This window comes from Polistes dominula, unplaced genomic scaffold (genome assembly GCF_049000335.1).
Source record: "Polistes dominula isolate Pdom_NZ unplaced genomic scaffold, Pdom_raw_medaka contig_16, whole genome shotgun sequence".
NCBI lineage: Eukaryota > Metazoa > Arthropoda > Insecta > Hymenoptera > Vespidae > Polistes > Polistes dominula.
The window spans coordinates 788,303-810,240 of NW_028301040.1; the positions used below are offsets into that span (position 1 = coordinate 788,303).

A 21,938-nucleotide genomic window follows, 5' to 3' on the forward strand; every position below is an offset into this window, starting at 1 on the left:
ACTGTTATATATATAGCAATAGGTCTATTTAAACATGAAGAATGTGTTTTTATTCACAAATGTGCTCATAATTATAAAAATGGTCTAAGTGAAAATTAATAGAAAAATGAGTTTATCCGTTGTTTCACATGACATTACACTTTTGAAATTAAATAAATTCAAATGTAATTTGAAAACGATATTATGACAAATAAATCGTTAAAGATAATATATTTGTTATTTTGATATTAAATAGAATTCATTTAGTGTTCAAGTATAAATCTTATCTTGAAATATCTCGAAACAAGAGATACATGAACTTAGATCACTTTTTATAATTATGGTCACAAATATTGGTGGTTGTTCTAAAAGTTTCTTCTGGTTTTTTTTTTTTTTTTTTTTAAATAATAACTTAGTAGCACAAAATATTGACAAATATTATTGAATACATATTTATTTAATATTAAAAAGACATTAATACTCTTTTCAATAATTAGTTATAAGTAAAATAACATTACAAATATTAAGCATACGATGATATTGTGCAACTTATCATTAAAAAAAGGAAGAAATTGTCAGGACTATTAAGGATGATATTAGAAATGATAATATTTACAGCTTATAATGTCTCTTACAAAATCTTTTGTTTTTCACGTTTTCACTCTTATCAAAAAAATGAATGCACTTTGTAGTTACAATTCATTCTCAAGCTTTTGTCGACGAAGAATATATAATGCATATATATATATATATATATAGGTATGCAGCAAATGTATAAAGTGTCCTAATTATAATAGAAATACAAAAATATACATTATTACAACTTATATACAATTTTTTGGAAAAAAGAGATACATTTAAAAAGAAAAAAAATATAAGAAGATAAAAAATTGATCGTTGAAGTATCAATTATATCTGATATAATTTGCAATGATATTTGTAAGGTTTTGTAATTCGATAAAATTTCGATTAAAAAAAAATTATACAGCAAATGACTTATTTTAATAGTCCCTCTATTTAATAAATATATTCTATACAACTTTCAATTTGATTTCAAATATTGATTATTATTTGAAAAAAAAAACAAAAAAACAAAGGAATAAAAAAATTTCAGAGATGTGTTTGAATTTATCATTTAAATCGAGCCACCTTGTATATATGTTACACTGGGAGTGCCAGTTTCGCTATAAGATTTTCTGAAAGGAGGTCTCAACTTCTTTTATTTGTCCGAGAAGAAACAAGGTAATATACATATATATATATATATACACACACACACATTTATAATAAAACACAAAATAAAAATAGAGAGAAAGAGAGAGAGAGAGAGAGAGAGAGAGAGAAAGAGAGATACAAAAAATGAATGAAAAAAAAACTAAAAAATAGAAATAAAAAAAAAAAAATATCAGTTAAAAAGAAAAAAAAGAAAAGAAAAGAAAAAAAGAAAAAGATCGTTCAAATAAATTAAACTTAAAATGTACCGTAAAAAACGATGTGCGTTAAAATGAATTGTAAATAACACTGCCGATAGAGACGAAAAGAAAAAGAAAAAAGAAGTTAAGGTTAAAAAAAAAAGATACTTCAAAATTCGATCCTCTGGCGCTAGTCTAGCTAACGTGAGTTAAATGATTCATACATACGTAAGGCCACCACATGCACGTATCATAAGAGATATATACATAATATTGTACAGTGTTTCTCAATCGAATTGAAAACAAATAAATCGATATGAAGAAGAAGAAGATGAAGAAGAAAAAGAAGAAGAAACGAAGAAAATTATTCAATTTTGATTTTTGTTAAGTTTTTTTAAGTTAGTAAGAGTTTTATTTTTTTTTTTACTCCATCTTTTTTCTTTACGACGATTTCGAAATGATACTCCTGACAATATTATATTAAGATGGCGTCAAACAAATATGGCGCTCATTAAGCTACAAATATAACAAATGTAATAGAAATTTTGATTTTTTTATTGTTTTTAAGTTAATAAGAGTTTTATTTTGTTTACTCCATCTTTTTTTTTACGACGATTTCGAAATGATATCCTGACAATATATTATTGTACATCAAGATGGCGTCAAACAAATATGGCGCTCATTAAGCTACAAATATAACAAATGTAATAGAAATTTTGATGTTTATTAAGTTTTTAAGTTAGTAAATTTTATTTCTCTTCCTAAATCTTTTTCTTTTGCGACGACTTCAAAATGATACCCTGACAATATTATATCAAGATGGCGTCAAACAAATATGACACTCATTAAACTACAAATATAACCTTAAATAATAGCGTTTCAATTTTATAGAAGAGAAATAACAAACAGTAAAAAACGCGAAAGAAAATTTATTAAAAAGAATATAGAAAAAGAGAGAGAGAGAGAGAGAGAGAGAGAGAGAGAGAATGAGAAAGAAGAAAAAGAGGGAGGAGGGATAATCAATATTCGTTTGATTTTTCACGAGAAAATCACGTTGACGTATTTATTTCTAGTTATACATATATCACATGATCTATATAAATGGAAATAGCGAGGTTGGTATCTCTTTCGCGACGACCTTGAACGTTCTCTACGGCTATTCAGTCACGTAGGCAACCTCGAGGAATTTCATTTCATCTTGAAAGAAATATATTTTATATATTTTATATATATAAATTGGAAAACTTTCGTTCATATTTGTTTGTCTTGTTCTCTTTTTCTTTCTCTTTCCCACTTTCTCTCTTTCTCTCTTTATTTGTTTGTTTGTTTGTTTTTTTTTTTTTTAAATAATCGTACGATATTTAATTCATATTACACACGTATTTCGTTCGTATTAAACATATTTTGATCCTCATTAATTTTAATAATACAGGAATATGCATCTCTTTTTCTTGACAATTCATCAACAAATCATTTAAATAGATCTTTTTTTTTTTTTCGTTTGTTTCATAGAGTTGTTTCATTCGTCTGTATAATAGTTTATTTGTTTTTCTTTTTTTCTTTCTTTCTTTTTGTTCTTTTTAGTTCAAACGTTTATACTATAATTATGTATCTTGTTGTAATTTGTGTCGACAGATTTCTTTTGAATTATATGTTTTTTTCACGCAAACACTGTGACTATTACCATTTACTTTTTTTTTTTTCTTCTTCTTTCTCTCTCTCTCTCTCTCTCTTTTATCATGGAATACAATAAAAAAAAAAAATTATCTTCTTACGTGTAAACGTATATATATATAAAAAAAAAAGAGACTTAGGAAAATTTTCAATCAGTAGATTGAATTGAAAAAGACAATTTGGTCACGTATCGTTTCATTTTTATTTTTTTTATTTTTTTTTTTTTATTTATTAACACGTAATTAATATTTTCAATAGAGAGAAGAAGAACGTGTTTTTGCATATAATTATTATATTAATTTATATTGTAATATTTACTTTTTACTTTAATAAATACAATTTACATTTGTATGTATTCATTGGACACTACTACTACGTTTTTTTTTATTAGTTACGTTAAAAATCATCTTTTACATTGCCGAACAAACAATATTATTATATTTCAGTTGGTAAAGATGATTTTTTTTTTTTTAATACAATCTTCTTCAAATCTTTTTACGATTCTGTTAATATAATCTTTTTCTTTGTTTTTTTTTTTTTTTTTTTTAATATACCTCCGAGGTCTAAAGTATAAAAGTCTACCGTAAGTCGTTAAAAGTAAATTGTTAAGAGAAACAAAAAAACAAAAGGAAATAATTGAAAATAATTTTGTATGATATAAAAATTTAAATTTTTTATTTTACACAAATGTAAAATGATTATTAAATAAATTTTTGTAATGATTAAATAAATCAACAAAATATTGAAAAATGTTGATTAACATGTGTAATTATTAAATTTTCGAATATTAATCAAAATTTCATAAATTTTAATAATATTTAAAAGATATTGTGTGAATCTTTTTTTTTTTTAATATTAAATACACAACTATTCAATATTTTACAATATTTTGTCCTACTAGGGAATATTTTAATTTACTGTCCCCCTCCCCTCTTTTCTTTAACTCCATCTTTCAAAAAGATCAAAGAAAAATGCTTTGATAAAAAAAAATCTTCTAAAAAGATTGAAAATTATGCGAATATTTGTGTACCAACTTGTTAATATATGTGTTAAGTAATTATTACATAATTATATGTATACAAAATTTGACACACGTGGTGATGGTGGTGGTGGTCGCCATATTGGAATCAGAAAAAAAAAAGAGAAAAAAAATAGTAGACAAAAATAAATGAAATAAAAGGAAAGGGAGAGAGAGAAAAAGAAAACAAATTAATCTGTGGCTTCTATTATAACACAACTATGACGATGATTCCTCCAGTCAGCCTTGACACTTACAAAGGATGTCGAAATCGTTTGATGTCTCTTTGGATGGAGATGAAAATAAGGTTATGTCGCGTTACTTATACTTGCTTTCGTTCATTCGTTCATCATTCGTTCATTCTCGTTCGCGATCGAAGTGGAAAAGTAATCTCCTCAACTCGAAGGTTCGACCTCGAGCTGCGAGTTATTTTGTGTGTCAATGTTCGGTTCTTTTAAACGAATAGATTTTTATCTTTTTTTTTCTTTTCTTTTCTTTCCTTTTCTTTTCTTTTCTTTTCTTTCTGTCTGTCTGTCTCTCTTTTTCTCGTATGCTCGCGCATTTTTTTTTTTTTTTATCTTCGTTCATCGTTCGCGAATTATGCATAAGTGGTGAAGAACGTGTCCGTATTACATAATTTTTCTCAATGCAATTCACCACACAACCAAATACTACTACTACTACTACTACTACTACTAACTTATGTATTCAAATCGATGAACTTTGGTGAAAATAAAAATTAAAAAAAAAAAAAAGGTTGATATGAAAAAATTGATAATATTATTAGAAACGTTTGAGTTGAACCAAAAGTTCGGATTGAGTTTAAATAAAGTAGAAATAATTATTGAAATAAAAAAGAAAAGTAGACATAGAAAATTGTGAATAGTTATTATCAATTTATTATTATATTTTTGTCAATAATATTATTGATAATATTATTATTAATGAAATGTCAAACAATACACATTTAAGTTTAACAAAAAGTTCGGATTGACTACAAATAAAATAGATATTTTTATGGCAATTAAAAAAAGTAGATACAGAAAATGAATAACAGTATAAACATTTGAGTTTGACAAAACGTTCGGATTGATTTAAAAAAAAAAAAAATAATAAATAAATAAATAAAAATAAGTTTAGAAATCGTGCAAGAAATTATCTATGTAATTCGAATACATTGTGTCGTGTCGTTTATTATTCATATAATTTATTAGCCATAAAAATGTTGATCTTTTAACAGCGTTATATACCATTATTATTATTTTTATTATTATTATTATTATTAGGAAAATTTATATTCATTATAATTATATATATTGTGCCATTAGAATGAAACGATTACGAAAATACACGTTAAACACAGATGTCTGTGGTTGTGTTTTTTGTTTTTTAATGTGCAATGTCATATCTTGAAAATTTAACAATTTTGACAATGATTTATGTCAATGTAACAAGTTAGTATTGTTTAAATAAATGACTTTTTATTTCAACTGCAAAATTATGTAACGAAAAAAAATAAAGACAAACGAAAACACGTGTAGTCCAATCTTTTTCACAATCATACTTTTGTTAATAGATTTTAATTATAATAATTCTAAAGTTCAAATATTTAACAATAAATAATATTTATCATTTTAAAGTATTTAAAAACTGAAGAACACTTTTTTTATCATTAGTTTTTACGATGTGCATTGAACAAAATTTAATGTTTACAAAAATTAAAATTTATCGAGCATTGCTGCCAAGAGTCACCTATTCGAATTATTAATTGTAGATAGATAAAAGTAAAAAAAAAAAAAAAAACAGAAATATGAACATAAAAGTCTACGATAATAAGCTTTACAAGATTACAAAACAAAGTTGAAATAATTATTATGATCACGTATGTTCTTTGACACCTGTTTACAACACTTTTCTAATTAACAAGAAATATAATCATTCATCAACGTTAAAACAAAACATATATATATTACTCTTTTCTTTTGACTTTTAATTGGAGATATAAAAAAAAATACAAAAAAGAAAAAAAAACAAGAAAAAAAACAGGAAAAATATTTCATTAATTTAATTAAATTAAAAGTGAAATTTAATTCGAAGAAAAAATACGTACCAATTAAAATCATATCAAATGTCAAAGATATATACCAATTGTTATATTATATGCCTAGATATTTGTCTCTCTTTCTCTCTTATTCTTTTTATATATATATATATATATCTTTAGTTTTTTATTTTTTTCCCCTAAATTGTTTATTCGACGAAATACATTTTAATTAGCTTAATTAAATGAAATTAATTATTCCCTATATATGTACAAAACTATACTTGTTTTTTCTTTTCTTTTTTTATTCGTTTCGCTACAATTTTATATATATATATATATATATATATATATTAATAATAATAATAATAATAATATATATTATGTATTAATATAATTATATTTATGTTAATATTTATATATATTGTATATTATAATAATAATAACATTTTATCTTATCTTCTAAATATATATAAATTACGTGTCACGTTGTTTGTCCGCAATGGACTCCTAAACTACTGAACTAATTTTAATAAAATTTTGCACACTGTGTGCAATTCCATCCAACTTGAAAGATAGGATAGTTTATATCTCAATTTATAATCGTAATAAGGCGGTATAAGGTAATTCGTTGACTTAAAGACGTGTGGTATCGGACTGATTGTGAGTTACAGCAACGAAAAAAAGTCATTGATATTGAATTCAAGTATGTAAAAAAAGAAAAAGAAAAAAACAATTAATTGTAAGATAAAGATCATTCTTCTCGTATATTATTTTAATTTATATCATCTTCGTTATTTTATTATCTGTCATATCTTTATCTTATATTCAAACGTAATTAATAAAAAGAAAGAAAACATGAATAAATTATAAAATAATAACACACGACGGGACAAAAAACCACAAACGAATAAATAAAAAACAAAAAAGGAAATAAAAGAGGATTGAGAACACAATATTGTTGATTAATAATTACGTAATATAAATATTCACCAACACAACACATATGAGTTTGTTGAATTTAATATTCATTAAAACAAATGATCTAGTGATCGGGACAATGATTAATAAAAAATCTTCCTGTTACTACTTTACATAATACACATTTTCTTATGCGGAAGCAAAAAAAAAGAAAAAAAAAGTAGTGACGACAACGAAACGGTGAATAAATGAATGCATGTAATTAGTTACAATGAGTATAATATTTGTTATATCATGTGTCATCATTTAATAACGGAAATGAACGATTAATAATGTTTCTTTTTTCTTTTTTTTCCGTTTTTTTTTTTTTTTACTGTCTTTTTTACTTTTCTTAAGTAAACAGTGCACTCTTAACTATCCTTGAATTAATGTAAATGAAAATTCATTGATTTATAAATAAACGCGATATTATTATTATTGCATTACATATATAAACATTTTCTATTTTTTTTGTTCTTCTTTTTATTAATCTCGTTTAGTTTTTGTATAGAAAAAAAAAAATTATTTTCTATTATATATATATAAATAATAATAAATATAATTAAATTTATCCTTAAATAGTATATGTACAATATGCTAGATAATATTTATATAATATTGTGTGTATAAGATAATAATATAATATATATAAGATAATATATATATTATATAAGGTAATATTATATAATTTTAACTTATTAAAGGGTCAATTTTATTTTTTAATAATAGTTAATAGTATTATAGTAGTGTATATACAATATACTTTAATACTATTTGGTATTAGGAAGTAAGATACTATACTATAGTAGTATATATACTATATTATACTAATATATATATATATATATATAATAATTATTATCAAAAATAATGAACTTATATTTAACAAACATGATGTATTGAGAAGTTTAAATATTGATATTATTTCATCAATCATTTATATACATTTCCGTATTTATTGAGGACGATTGATGATCGATATGTTCATAATACAAGAACATAAAACATGATGAACATATAAAATACGAGATTATTAATTTGATTTCAGAACAGGAACAACATTTCAAAATAAGAATATATTATTGATATAATTAAAAATAAAAAAATAAAAATGATGTAAAACAGCGGCGATGTAAAAAAAACTTTTTGACTTCACAGACCCAGTAAATTCATTATTAAAATCTTGCCAATCACTTAATAGGATTTTTTAAGTGTTAATTATAATAAATAAATAAATAAATAAATATCAATTAATTTATATATATATATATAATAAATTAATTTAAATACCTGTTATTTGATCAATTAATTAAAAAGTAATAAACAGAATTAAATGTTAAAATTAATTTCTTCGTAATTTGTCATACACATACACAAAGAGATACACACACACACACACACATTATTATTAAAATCTTCATCTTGTTAAACAGATTATATTTAGTGTTAATAATTATAATTGTTGAGTAATAATTCGTCGTAGAAAAATATTATTACACAATATATTAAATGCACGTACTCGTTTCACCGGGTTTACTCGCTGCGCGTTCATGAATGTGAAATCTCCTATGAGATTAACTTTTAAGTGAATTTACACACAAGCACAAACACACACGTGTAAGAAAAAAAAACAGAATGAAGACTTAAAAAAAAAAAATAAAAAAATAAAAAAGAAAGAGAAAGATGAATATAAAGAAGAAGAAGAAATTATGCGAAAAAGTAACTCGTTTTTTTTCTTCTTTTTTTTTTTTTAACGAGCATATCTTACGAAATAGAATGTAAGAGATTACAATCTTGAATAGAAATTTTATATTTTAATTTAAAGAAAAAAAACCCTCCCCCCCCAAAAAAAAATAAGAAAAAAGTGAAAGAAGATTATATATTAAAATATAATTTGAATAGAGACGGAGGGTGAGGTGTGTGTGTGTGTGTGAGGAGGAGGAGGGGGAGGTTGAATGAATCATTTTAAGGAACGAATATTAAAGTGATATCAACAGGAGGATCTAACGAAATAAATGAGATAATTGCAGGGGGGGTAAAAAAAACCATAAAAATGATGGGAGATATTAGAAAAAATGTGAAATATTTTAATTAACCCTTTCACGTCGAGCGCCGCATATATGCGGCATCCACGCCATGACGTTTGGCGAATCGCCGTTCAGGGTTGGTAACTCGGCGGATGGGAGTGCCCTAGCGAAAGGGTTAAACCAGATAGAAATTGTGAACTAAATTAATAAATGACTGATTTGAATGAGATTTAACCCTTTCGCCATTACGAGCGACTATAGTCGCTCTCCATAAAATGCTACTACTGACGTGTACTACGGGCGACTATAGTCGCTCTCCATAAAATGCTACTACTGACGTGTACTATGGGCAACTGAAGGCACTCTTACATATAAAATGCCACTCACATCATACTACGGGCGACTATAGTCGCTATGCATAAAATGCCGCGTATTGTACATTGTATATAATACATAATATGACAAATGATTAAAGTTAACTTCAAATTGAGTTGAATAAAAAGTTAATATGTTTAAATGTTATATAATTATTTTATATTTGTGGAGTTTTGTTTTTTTTTTCAATAAACATCGTCAAATCAACTAATTCGGGTTGTCATGAAGCATAAAAGTGGCACAACGACCACTGTCGATTTTACTCGAGCACTGTGCACATTTTTGGCGCAGCCGAAATACCCACGGCGAAAGTGAAGTCGCCCATTAGCGAAAGGGTTAAAAAATAAATTATATATATAAATTATTCTCTGTATAATGTGTTGAAATAATAAATAAATAAATAAATAAATAAAAATACAACCATAAGAGATAATATTATGAGATATTAAATGTATTTTACACAGATACAAATTGCATTTGAATGAGTAGTAGTCTTAAGATGAGATCAAAGTGATTTTTGTACAAGAAAAAAAAAATAAAAATAAAAAGTAAAAATTGAAGAACTTACCAGCATAGGTGCTCTTGAAGCTTTCGTGAAGTTTGAAGGTGAAGGGAATGTGAACCTTCATCATTTCCATTTGTGGAATACGTGGTGAATGTGTTATGACGCTGCCCCTGCTGCCAAACAGAAGCTCGTCTCCATGAACTCGTAACACTATCATGTTCCTGCACCAACGAATTGTACTTATTTTAAACGACATTAGTCATATCTTCTAATTTTTTTTATTTATATTTGTTTAACTAAGCTAACGAGATTATCTTCATCTTAAAATTATGAAATGAAATATCTACTTTTTTTTGTTTTTTTTTTAATTTATGTTATAATATAATTATTACAAATAAAATACAAAATAATATCTGTAGATGAGAAATATCATTTTATCAAATAAATTATAAAATTAATATCTGTCATTTGATATTGAAAATTTAAGCAAAAAAAAAGAAAGGAAGAAAAAAAATATATTTTAGAAATAAATTTAATTATTTAGTATAATTGAATTATAGTATTTAATACTATATATTAAATATTATTTATTATATTAAAAAAATATATACTATATTAAATTATATAATAATATTAATATATATATATAATAGGTTTAAAAAAAAAGACACGTTAATATAATTATATGCTCGATATGACCTCGTTTCTAAATTGTAACCATTTCTTGTTCTACCATTGCAATTTGTGTTATTTTAATTTTAATGGCCTGTTTGAACTTTTTGTCATGTTTACTTTTTATTTATTTTTTTTATCTCATGTTTTAGACACATTCAAACAAAACACTCGATATTTTTTAAACGTATTAGTAGATCTATGATAAATCATTTTTTGAAGTTTGCATTCAAGTCATAAGTAGGATATACTTTGAATAGTTTCAATGAAAATTATGTTACAATATTTATTAATATATACAGTATTAATTACATAAGTATAAGTAATATGTATTAATTACATATTATTAATAATATTTATTAATTAAATAATACAGTTACAATTTAGATAATATTTAGGTATATAAAATTGTACGAATGTTTTGTTTGTCTTTTTATTTTATTTTATTTTATTTTATTTTATTTTATTTTATTTTATTTTAGTTTATACTTAAATCATTATGTAAATATTATATTCACATATTTTCAAACAACGGTACATTACAATTTATTTATTAATAATTATTATACAAATAATACAAATGTTTTTCTATATGCTCACATATGTATATATATATATATAATATAATTAAATAAATATAATTAAATAAAGTGACTATGCCGTTTTTAATTTAGTAATCGTTGTTGATAATTTTATCTTAATATTTTATATTAAAAAAAAAAAACAGAAAAAAATAACAAAAACAACTTGTTATAATAAAAGCCATTTAACACGTCATAGCGCGGAAGAAGAAGAAAAAAAAGATGAAGTATTTTGATAATAATATTTGATAAAAAATATTAATAAATGTACTCTTGCTTATATCACGATTATTATCTGCTTGCAATAAATAACACTTGACTGAATAGATTAACATATTAAAATTTTCTAAGGTAAATTTTAAGTCCATAATACTTATTTATACGATTTCAATGATAATAACAAGTTAGCGAGATTATCTCTTCTTCGACTTGTTTGTTTGTACTTTTTGTTTTTTCCTTTTTTAATTTCTTTTTTTAGATGCAGTAAAATATTTATCCCATCACGACCAGTGACTAATTGAATAATACTTCTATTAATTTTAAGTTGTGAATCAAATACTATTAAATATGTTATATATATATATATATATATATATATATATATATATATATATATAAGACTTTGACTCTAACTGTATTATATATATGTATATACTTATCTTGTGTTAGTCAAAAGATTAAAAAAATCTATCAGATTTAAAGTAATATATAAACTATGACAATTTATGCAAACAAAGATGAGATTATTTAATGAATGATATAACATTTCCGGTGAACATTTTTTTAAATGTTTTTTTTTTATCATGAAACAAACAAAAAAGAAAAAGAAAAAAAATATCACTATACCAAAAAAAAAAAAAGAAACTATTAGATATGAGTCAGCCTATATAGATATAGACAAGAAAAGGTGTAAAAGATAATTGCGCTATTCGCAAGTAATATGACCTATATATATATAAAATATGATTTCGCGTGTATGTTGCGTAGATAGGAATGAACATTGCGTAAACAAAAGGTGCAAGGTAAAAAATAAAAAAAATAAAAAAAGAACTATGATGAGATACGATATGCCTAAAGGAAACAGGCGTGACCGTAATGTGTTAACTGAGAATCCTTTTATTGTGCAATAAACATTTTCCTTTTTGTATATATATATATATATATATATATATTTTTTTTTTAAATATACAAGTCGATTCAAAAATTTACTGCTAATGAACTGCTAATTAACACTGATTGTCATATTTTATTTAATTGTTCACGCAAAAATACACAGCTTTTTTTTTGTCAACGTATTACAAAATTAAATTATCTTTCTATTTAATATAATCTATTTTTCATAATTATTATATTAAATAGAAAGATGTTAATTTCTTAATGATATATTTATTTATTTATTTATTTATTTAATATAATTAAATTGTATTAAAAAAAAAATAAAAAAAATCACAATTGATTGATTGACCTTTATAATTTTTATTAAATCTTTCTCTTTAAATTTTTTAGTTCTTTAAAAAAAAAAAAGAAAAAAAAAGCCACGATCGACCTTTGTAATTTTTGTTAAATTTTTTCTCTTTTTTTTTTTTCTTTTATTAACCATTAACTTTAATTTCATTTCACCATGTTTAATACTCTCTTTGACCTATTAAATTTTTTTTGTTTTTTTCTTGTTTTTGTTGTTGTTGTTTTATTTTTTTATTTTTCTTTACTAAAACATCAATCAAACGTTCACACACAATCAGAATTTCCTTTTCCTTGATCTAACCAGAGAACATTTTGAATGAACATCCGAGGAGTGGAGTTACGTAAAACTGCTGTTAAACTATGTACGCTTAGCAACGCCAATGACCCAAAGTAATTCTCGTTTCTGTGACGTCGTGACTTTTTTAGAAAGTAGTTGTGAAGCACACGAGGAATATATGTATAAACGAGAGTTAAAGCTTTTCTAGGATTTTAACAGGATAAGTGTTCTTCCCTTCTTATCTTTAATGATACCGATCAAATCATCGTTTCAATTACGTGCAACAACACGTTTTTTTTTTGTAATTGTTCACATTTTATTTTCACGGTCTTTATATATATATATTTCTTATTCTTACGTTGTAATTACTTTATTTCGAATTTTTTTCTTTTTCTATGCACATTTCTTATTTTTTTCATTGGAAAAATTTAAATAAGTTTTTTTTGAAGTGTTTAGTTAATTGTTTCTTTACATGCATATATTAATTTTTGTTTTTTACAATAATCGTTTAAATTATATTTCAAATGAATTGTGATTTTGTTTTGTCCTATTGTATTTATTATTTATTCATTTTTATATATTATACACACTTTGTTGTTCATTAGACAATTTATATTATTTTGCATAAAGATAATTATATTTTTTTTTTATATTGAACAGATTTGGTTTTTGTTTTTTATTCTATATAATTTATTATTAATTAATTTATATTATTTTGTATGAAGATAATAATATTTTATATGAATTGTGATTTTGTTTTTTCCTATTGTATTTATTATTTATTCATTTTTATATATTATACACACTTTGTTGTTCATTAGACAATTTATATTATTTTGCATAAAGATAATTATATTTTATATAAATAGATTTTTTTTGATTCTATATAATTATATTATTAATATAATTTAATTAATAATAACCGACATTTTGTATATTATTTTATTATATGTATTTAATTATATATATGTTATATTATTTATCATCAAGATTTATATCGTATCTATATCTATAGTTTTTGATATATTATGAAGAAAGAATAGCATAAGTATAGGTTCATTAACAGTTATGAAATTTGTAAGACCATAATTTTCTTTTTTCTATTTGTAATAATTACAATGGGAGAAATTTATAGCAATTTACATTTCCCTTGACATGCTTCATGATAATTTGTGAAAGCAGCAAAATTGTGAGTTCCACGAAAGAGCAAAAAAAGAAAAAGAAAAAGAAAAATAAAAAAAGAAAATAAAAAAAAAAAAAAAAATAAATAAAAACGAAAGATATGTGTCGATGACATACTTTTTGTAGAAAATATATATGTCATCTTAAGATAAAAATGTTCTTTTTTTTTCTGTTTTTTTTTTTTTTTTTTTTTCCATTCATTATAATAGTCTACCAGTGAAATATATTATTCGTCGTTTAGAAATTCTATTCTCTCTCATAAAAAAAAAATAGGTAGCTAAGATATTCATATGACTCACCTGATACCTATATATATATATATATATGTATGTATATACCACTAGTATAAATTTTACTTTTTATTCTTGGCAAACATTAAAAATACAATTACTTTACTATCATAAATATTGTTACTAAATTTTTCTGTTTTTTTCTTCTTATTTTCCAATTTTTATTTATACCATTTTTACCAACTTTAAGAACTGTTCTCTTGTTTTTGTTTCTTAAAAAAAAAAAAAAATAAAACCAAAAGGCAAAAAGAAATTTTTAAATAACAGAAACTAAATAAATTAAAAAAAAAAAAGTTCACGATAAATAATTAAATATTTAAATTATAATATTACAAATATTTACAAAATCGTATCAATTAAATATACATTTAAATAACTAACAACTCATTGACGTATGTAAGATGTTAACATATATGTAATGCTTATTAGTGAATTCAATCGTATTGATCTGTATATATATATATATATATATATATATATATATATATATATATATATATATATATATATATATATATATATATATATATATATATATATATATATATATATATATGTCTATATATTTGATTGACTTATGATTTATTTATGAGAGAAAAAAACAAAATAAAACAAAAAATATAATTTACAATTAGAGACGTCACTTTTTAATAGCCAGCAACAAAAAAGAAAAACAAAAATAAGATCTCGGATGTTATATATTATACATTTGTTACGTTTTTATTATCATGATTATTCATTTATATTATTTTCATAACGTTATATTTAAAAAAAAAAACAATGTAATTAACTGTATGTAAGATAATTGAAAATATTTAGTGGAATAATTATAATATATATATATATATATATTTGAATAATAATACATATAAATGAAAAATATGAAAATCAATTGTAAATAATAATTAATTGTAATAATAATTATGTATTGAAATTAATTGTATGATTTGTATATATATATATATATATCAATTTGTGTATTATTTTAAATCGAATGAAATTTAAATCTAATCAAATTTCTAATCATTTGAACTATAATATTTGTTTCCTTTTTTTAATCCAATGTGATCAATTGTTAACCCTTTGAGTGCTGAATACTTTTACCTGAAAAAGTAGATTTTAATAATAAATTCAAGTTTTTATTTTTAAATATAATTTAATTTAATTAATATAGACATTAATATATAATATATAATAATAATAATAATAATAATGATAAAACAATAATAAAATAATAAATAACAATATAGACATTACATTACATTAATATTAATATTAATATTTTAAATTAATATCAAATCTTACATTAATATTAACAAAATACGTATTATGTGTATATGTGTCGAACGACTAAACTAGTAATTTTTACCAAAAACGCATATATGCGTCTATAGCACTCAAAGGGTTATAAACAAATTTTATATTTCACATACAACAATGTTAATAGATTACTTATTTGATTCAAATTGTACAAAGGATTCTATTAAACAAAAAAACAAAAAAAACATATACACAATTTAGGTTTTACTAAAACACATTTTAAAAAATAATTTTTTAACAAAATAAATATTAGACCTATGTGTAAAAACCAAAATCACAGAAATAGGGAAATTTGTACTTATTTACAATTAGTAAATATATAAGTGTTTTAATGATTTACAAATATATGTATGTATATATACATACACATATATGTATCTACAAAGAAGAAGAAGAAGAAGAAGAAGACACTTTCAAGTTACCTACTTTCAAGAAACGTTCCAGCGAATCTACTTGAAAGTGACTTCATCATTCGAGAAAATCTTCGATATGTCAAAGAGAGAAATGACAGTTACATTGCTAAAATATTAAATCCTTTCAATTTTATTTAAGTACTTTCCATTTTTTTTTTTTTTTTCAATCCAATTCTCATTCATATAAATAGAAAGACGAAACCAAAAAGAAAAAAAGAAAGAAAAAAAAAAAGAGAAAACAAATTTTTTTCTTTTGCTTAATTTAAAGCTTCATCTTTTTGCATTCATTTCTAAAACCTTCAGGTAATAAAATAAAAAGTGTACAAAAAAAAAAAACAATATTATATTGGGTTGTCCAGAAAGTTCGTGCTGATTTTTAGTAGATGATGTGATATACAGTTTTTATTTGTTGAAAAATCTGAGAAATTTTGGAAGGACGATTTTTGTTGTTATTATTCATAAAAATGGAGAAAGGTTGTGGAACAGAATGGCACTTAAAAATAATTTGAATTACGTACGTAAAAGTTATTTAATTTTTTTTGTTTTTTTCACAAAGAGATATCTCATTTAATCGTATTTACGGATATCTAAAATTTACTCGAAACATCAAAAGTAAATTTACAGTCTTGCAACAAACATATCGAGAATGATTTAAAACCTCTTGGCGTTTCGATCTATTGAGTAGCATTTTTTTTTTCTACCATTGCATCACAAATGCATCACAAATGCATCACTTCTTTTTTTTTTTTTTATTACCATAAAGATAATGATACTGTGCAAAAACATAAGTATATATACCAACATAATTATATATCATTTATTGAGAGGGATTTTTATATGAACGTCAATGTTAAATATTCAATTTTAAATCAATTGAAAATCGTATATTTTTATTAATTGGAAAATAATTGAAATTATAAAATACCTAATAGCAGAAAATATTAAAAAAATATTGAATACATGTGTATTTTAATATTAAAAAGAGAATTAATGTCTATTTTAATATTAAAATACATGTGTATTCAATATTTTTCAATATTTTCTGCTATTAGGGTAAATTGAAATTTAAACGAAAATTAAAATACCAGCTGATTGATAAAATACAATACCAATGATTGAAAAACAAAAAAAAAAATAAGTGTAAAACTTACATAAAAAGAAAAAATAATAATTTACAATAATGATGTGAGATCAAATGGAAAATTACAAAGTACAATTTTGAAATTAGGATATTGAATGAGTTCAATGATATTAATAAACGTTGTATAATATAATTATACAGTAAAAAAAAAAAAAAAAATATTCCGATCTAAGTATACACATATAAATAGAAAATTATTGATCAGTGACCAACCTCAGACTTGTAATTTAACTTTTACTTCATTTCATTGCATTAGAAACACGTAATAATTATCTGTCCTTTTTTTTATTTATGTTTTACGTTCTTTTTTTTTTACTTCTTCTTCTTCTTCTGTCTTACGGAAAAGAAAAAAAAACATGTCGTAAGATACGGAAAAGAAAAGAAAAGAAAATAAAATAAAAGAAAAAAATAAAATAAAATCAAGATCTTGATTTATTTATATTTCTCGTCAGTGACATACGTCAGGCATAAAAATTGTTATGCATGACAAGGAATCAATTATACTTCCGGGATTATTCAATTCGATATGAACATAAAAACATAAAAGAGAGGAAATATTTAATAAAATAATAAAAAAAAATAAAATAAAATAAAATAAAAAGGAACAAAAAAATAAGAAGAGTCTTCCGGTTATTATCGTAATTTACATTTTGTATAATAATAATACTACTACTAATAATAATAATAATAATAATAATAATAATAATAATAATAATAATTAAGTGTTGATTGATCAAGATAATTTTATTCGAATATTTGAACGATCAATATAAATATTTTAAGTAAGTAAATATCATTTAACAAAAAGCAATACCATTTAAAATATATTAAATAATTTTGATTAAATTCATAAATGTTAAGAAGAGTCTTCCAGTTATTATCATAATTTCAATTTTGTATAATAATAATAATAATAATAATAAAAATTAAGTGTTAATTAATAAAGATAATTCCATTTGAATATTTGAACGATCAATATTAATATTTTTTTTAATAAGTAAATATCATTTAACAAAACACAATACCATTTAAAATATATTAAATAACTATTTGATCGAATTCATTAATATTAACAACGCCAATCAATATTTTTGTAAGAAAAACAAAGAATCTAAAAAGAAGATTGTGCAATTAAATCTTTCTTGTAATAAAAAAACAAAAAACAGAAATAAAAATAAAAATCGAATGTGTATATTAAAACAGACATTGGCGTTGAATTTTTATGCTGTTTCGACGAAACATTATTTCATTGTCGTATTATATTATATTTTTTTAATAACTTTTTAATAACCCCACTCTCTCTCTCTCTCTCTCTTTCCCCATATTTGTATATCATTTATTTCTAATTATTTACTTTTAAAACGTATTGGTATAATTTTGTGGAAAAAAAAAAAAGAAACAACTAAGAGAGACCATGTATATAATGATGTTGAAACATATGTTCGGCCAAAAGTCACTAACTAATATTTATGTTAATTCTGAGTGATTGCTCGTCAAACAAATTCTTTTTTTTTTTTTTTTGTTAATGGGGAAAAAATAAAGTTGGAGAAAAGTATGCTTTGTTTTTTTTCTTTTTTTTTTTTTTTTTTTAATACTTTTAACGCGCTATTATCGATGCTTTTTTTTAATGAAATAATGTGATTAGTTACTTTTGAATATATAGTAATAATATATTATATTACTATATAGTAAGATATTATTTTATTTTTAGTTTTGTTTGAGCATTATATTAAATTAATATATTATTAAATGAAACATTAAAATATATATTAAAGATAATAATTACCTCATAATAAATAAGAAGACCCCGCAGAAACATATCAGTACAGCTAGGACAGAAAAAATGTTCGACAATTCTGCGACGGACACCAACATTGCCGTCATCTCGTATCAATTCACTATGTTATCCTTCTTCTTCTTTCTTCTTTTTATATTTCTTCTTCTTCTTCTTCTTCTTCTTGCTCCTCTTCTTCCTCTTCTATTTCTTTTTCTTTATTTGTTTACAAAAAGAGTTTTACAAACGAAAAAGAAAAAACAAAAAAAAAAAAAAAATAAATAATAATAATAATGTAATCACAATGCGAAGACACACGCGAAATCGATGTGTAAAAAATAGGATACCGAAATAATTACACAAAATGAAATTAGAAAGAAAGAAAGCAAGAAAATCAAGAAAAGATTGACAAGAGAAAGAGAGAGAGAGAGAGAGAGAGAGAAAGAAAAGAAAAAGAAATATAATATAGAAAGCAAAACTTAAATTTTCACTTTTATTATAGCACGTTTGAGAGATAAATTACGCACGTCAATGATAATTGTATTCCAGAAATAGATTTGTAGGTTATGGAATAAAAAAGAAAGGTTTGAGAAAGGAGAGAGAGAGAAAAAGAAGAAAAGAGAAAGAAAGATAGAAACAGAGAGAGACAGATAAATATATAGAAAGAGAAAGGAGTAGAAGAAAAATGAAAACAATTGAGTGAAATGACATGCGATGTGTGCGTGGGTGTTGTGTTTAACTCGATAAAACGAACGACGACGCGACGACGGCTAACCGTCAATGGCGCGATGCCATCGGATTTTGGCGAACTACCATCGGAATCTTTCGTGCTTCTTCGGTGTTTAAGAGAATAACGCGAAGTGAACGCGTTTAAGGACGAAACAAACCGAATTATTACGAACTGATGAACGACACACGCACACACCACACATACACACTCGCGTCTAACTCGAGTTTGTTTTTAAATGGTCGCTCGCTTGACTGCGATTATTCTTATATTATAAAATAATTAAAAGAAAAGATAAAAGAAAAGAGAGAGAGAGAGAGAGAGAGAGAGAGTGGGAGAGAAAGAATGGGAGAAAGAGAGAGAGAAAAGGAAGTGAATACGCATGCGTGGACAATTTTGCTTTAATTTGTTTAGAAATATATTGTATTTTATTAACGTATTTATATTGAAATAAAAATAAATATTATTGAGGAAGGAAAAAAAGTATTATACGATAATAAATTAGATTAGATTAGACTAGATTAGATGTATGTTGATAAATTACTTTGTTCGCACTTCGTTTTATTTTATTTTATTTTCTTTCTCTCTTTCTCTATGTGCTACATCTCATAGTTAACCTACATATATCTCTTCCTTTCTCTCTCTCTCTCTATCTCTCTTCCTTTCTCTCTATGTTGTTTTTCTTTTTCTTGATCTGTCACACTTTCTTTCTTGCTTTCTTACGTTCTATCTATCTATCTATCTCAATCTATAAATTATTTTTTATATATATATTATTTGTAAATCTCGACGACTGTTTCTTTCTTTTTCTAACCTAACTACTCCCTCTCACCAACCCTCTCTTTCTCTTTCTTTCTTTCTTTTCCTTTTTACCAGAGTAGAATTGTCGTAAAGTAAAGGCGATTAGCCGTTCTCTTCTGACGTTGCATGCCGACACCGAGGTCGCGCAAATCGGTCGATCGATAACTCTCTTCTTCTTGGCGCGGATTATCAAGTATTAGAACTATTTACCGGCTTGCTTCTCTTTCTCTCTTTATCTATCTTATTATCTATATAAACCTATACTGCTTCAATAATATACCTTTTTTTTTATAAGTTTGTATTTTTGTCCACCAAACAAATATTTTCTCAAAAGTCAGTCTCCCTTTTTGTTTTATTATCTCATCTCAATATATTATTTAATTTATCTCACTTGTAGTATCGCGTCGATGTATCTAATATATTATAAACGTAAGAGAGAAAGAGGGAAAGTATGTCGTTAGATTCAAAATAAAAAGATTAAAAACCCGAATAAACAACAACCATCAACGAAACGATCCGTGCTATCTCTTGTATGACCTAAGACTGGCCGTGCCGGAACACGCTTTACTCGACTTATACGCCAATCTTCTATCCTTCTCTTGTTCCCCCACTCCTACTTACTTCTCCACCAACCCTTCCCCCTTCCCCTTACTCTTTTGTTTTCTTTTTGTCTCAATTTAAATACCGACACGACCTCTGGCGGTGCAGTGAACGCTAGGGTAAGGGTAGATATCCGTTGATGTCTACGATCCAGTTATCGAAACGCCACTTAACGGAAATTAATGGTAATTACAATTGAACAAGTATTTCTTCATGTATTTATCTTATTCTTTGTTGTTTTTCGATTACTTTTAATACGGATAATTATTATGCATTGGCTTAACGTGATTATGAATTTTTCTTTAATTTAATTTATAATTTTTTTTTATTTACGTTTAATAGTAAATTATTTATTCAATTGTTGTTGTTGTTTTTTTTAAGTAATACGATTGCAATGATCGAATAACAAGGTTAATCATATGAAATTAAGTTCAATTTGATTCGATTCAGTTAGAAGTATCTGTAGTGTTATTTAATTTATCGGTCGAGTTTATTTTCACGTTTTATTTTTTTATACCATATAAAATGGTGTCTTGATTAATATTGATGAAAAATAATATGATTATAATGTTACATGTATTAAATTACAAAATTTGCATCAAATGCAAAAATACGATTGACATTATAATATTACCGATCGAGTTATTGATAAAACAGAATAATGATACGTCGGTAAGAATGTTTAACGTATTACCGATAACCGTT

The 21,938-nt window shown here is 23.7% G+C and overlaps 1 protein-coding gene across 5 annotated transcripts in view; it reads right to left on the reverse strand.

Annotated features, from left to right (window-relative positions):
- LOC107067214 (cell growth regulator with RING finger domain protein 1) overlaps positions 1–21,182 on the reverse strand; it is a 33,205-nt gene extending 12,023 nt beyond the window's left edge. The window contains exons 1-3 of one of the 5 annotated variants that reach the window (XM_015322523.2): positions 20,706–21,182; positions 19,118–19,321; positions 10,055–10,212 (exon numbers count right to left, since the gene is read on the reverse strand). In XM_015322523.2, coding sequence (XP_015178009.1) covers positions 10,055–10,212; positions 19,118–19,215 — 256 coding nt within the window. In that variant the 5' untranslated portion in view covers positions 19,216–19,321; positions 20,706–21,182. Of the gene's footprint in view, positions 1–10,054; positions 10,213–19,117; positions 20,588–20,705 lie in introns of those variants that run through there. The other 4 variants (XM_089174578.1, XM_089174577.1, XM_015322521.2 and 1 more) reach the window with 4 other exon arrangements.
- Positions 21,183–21,938: the final 756 nt, after the last annotated feature.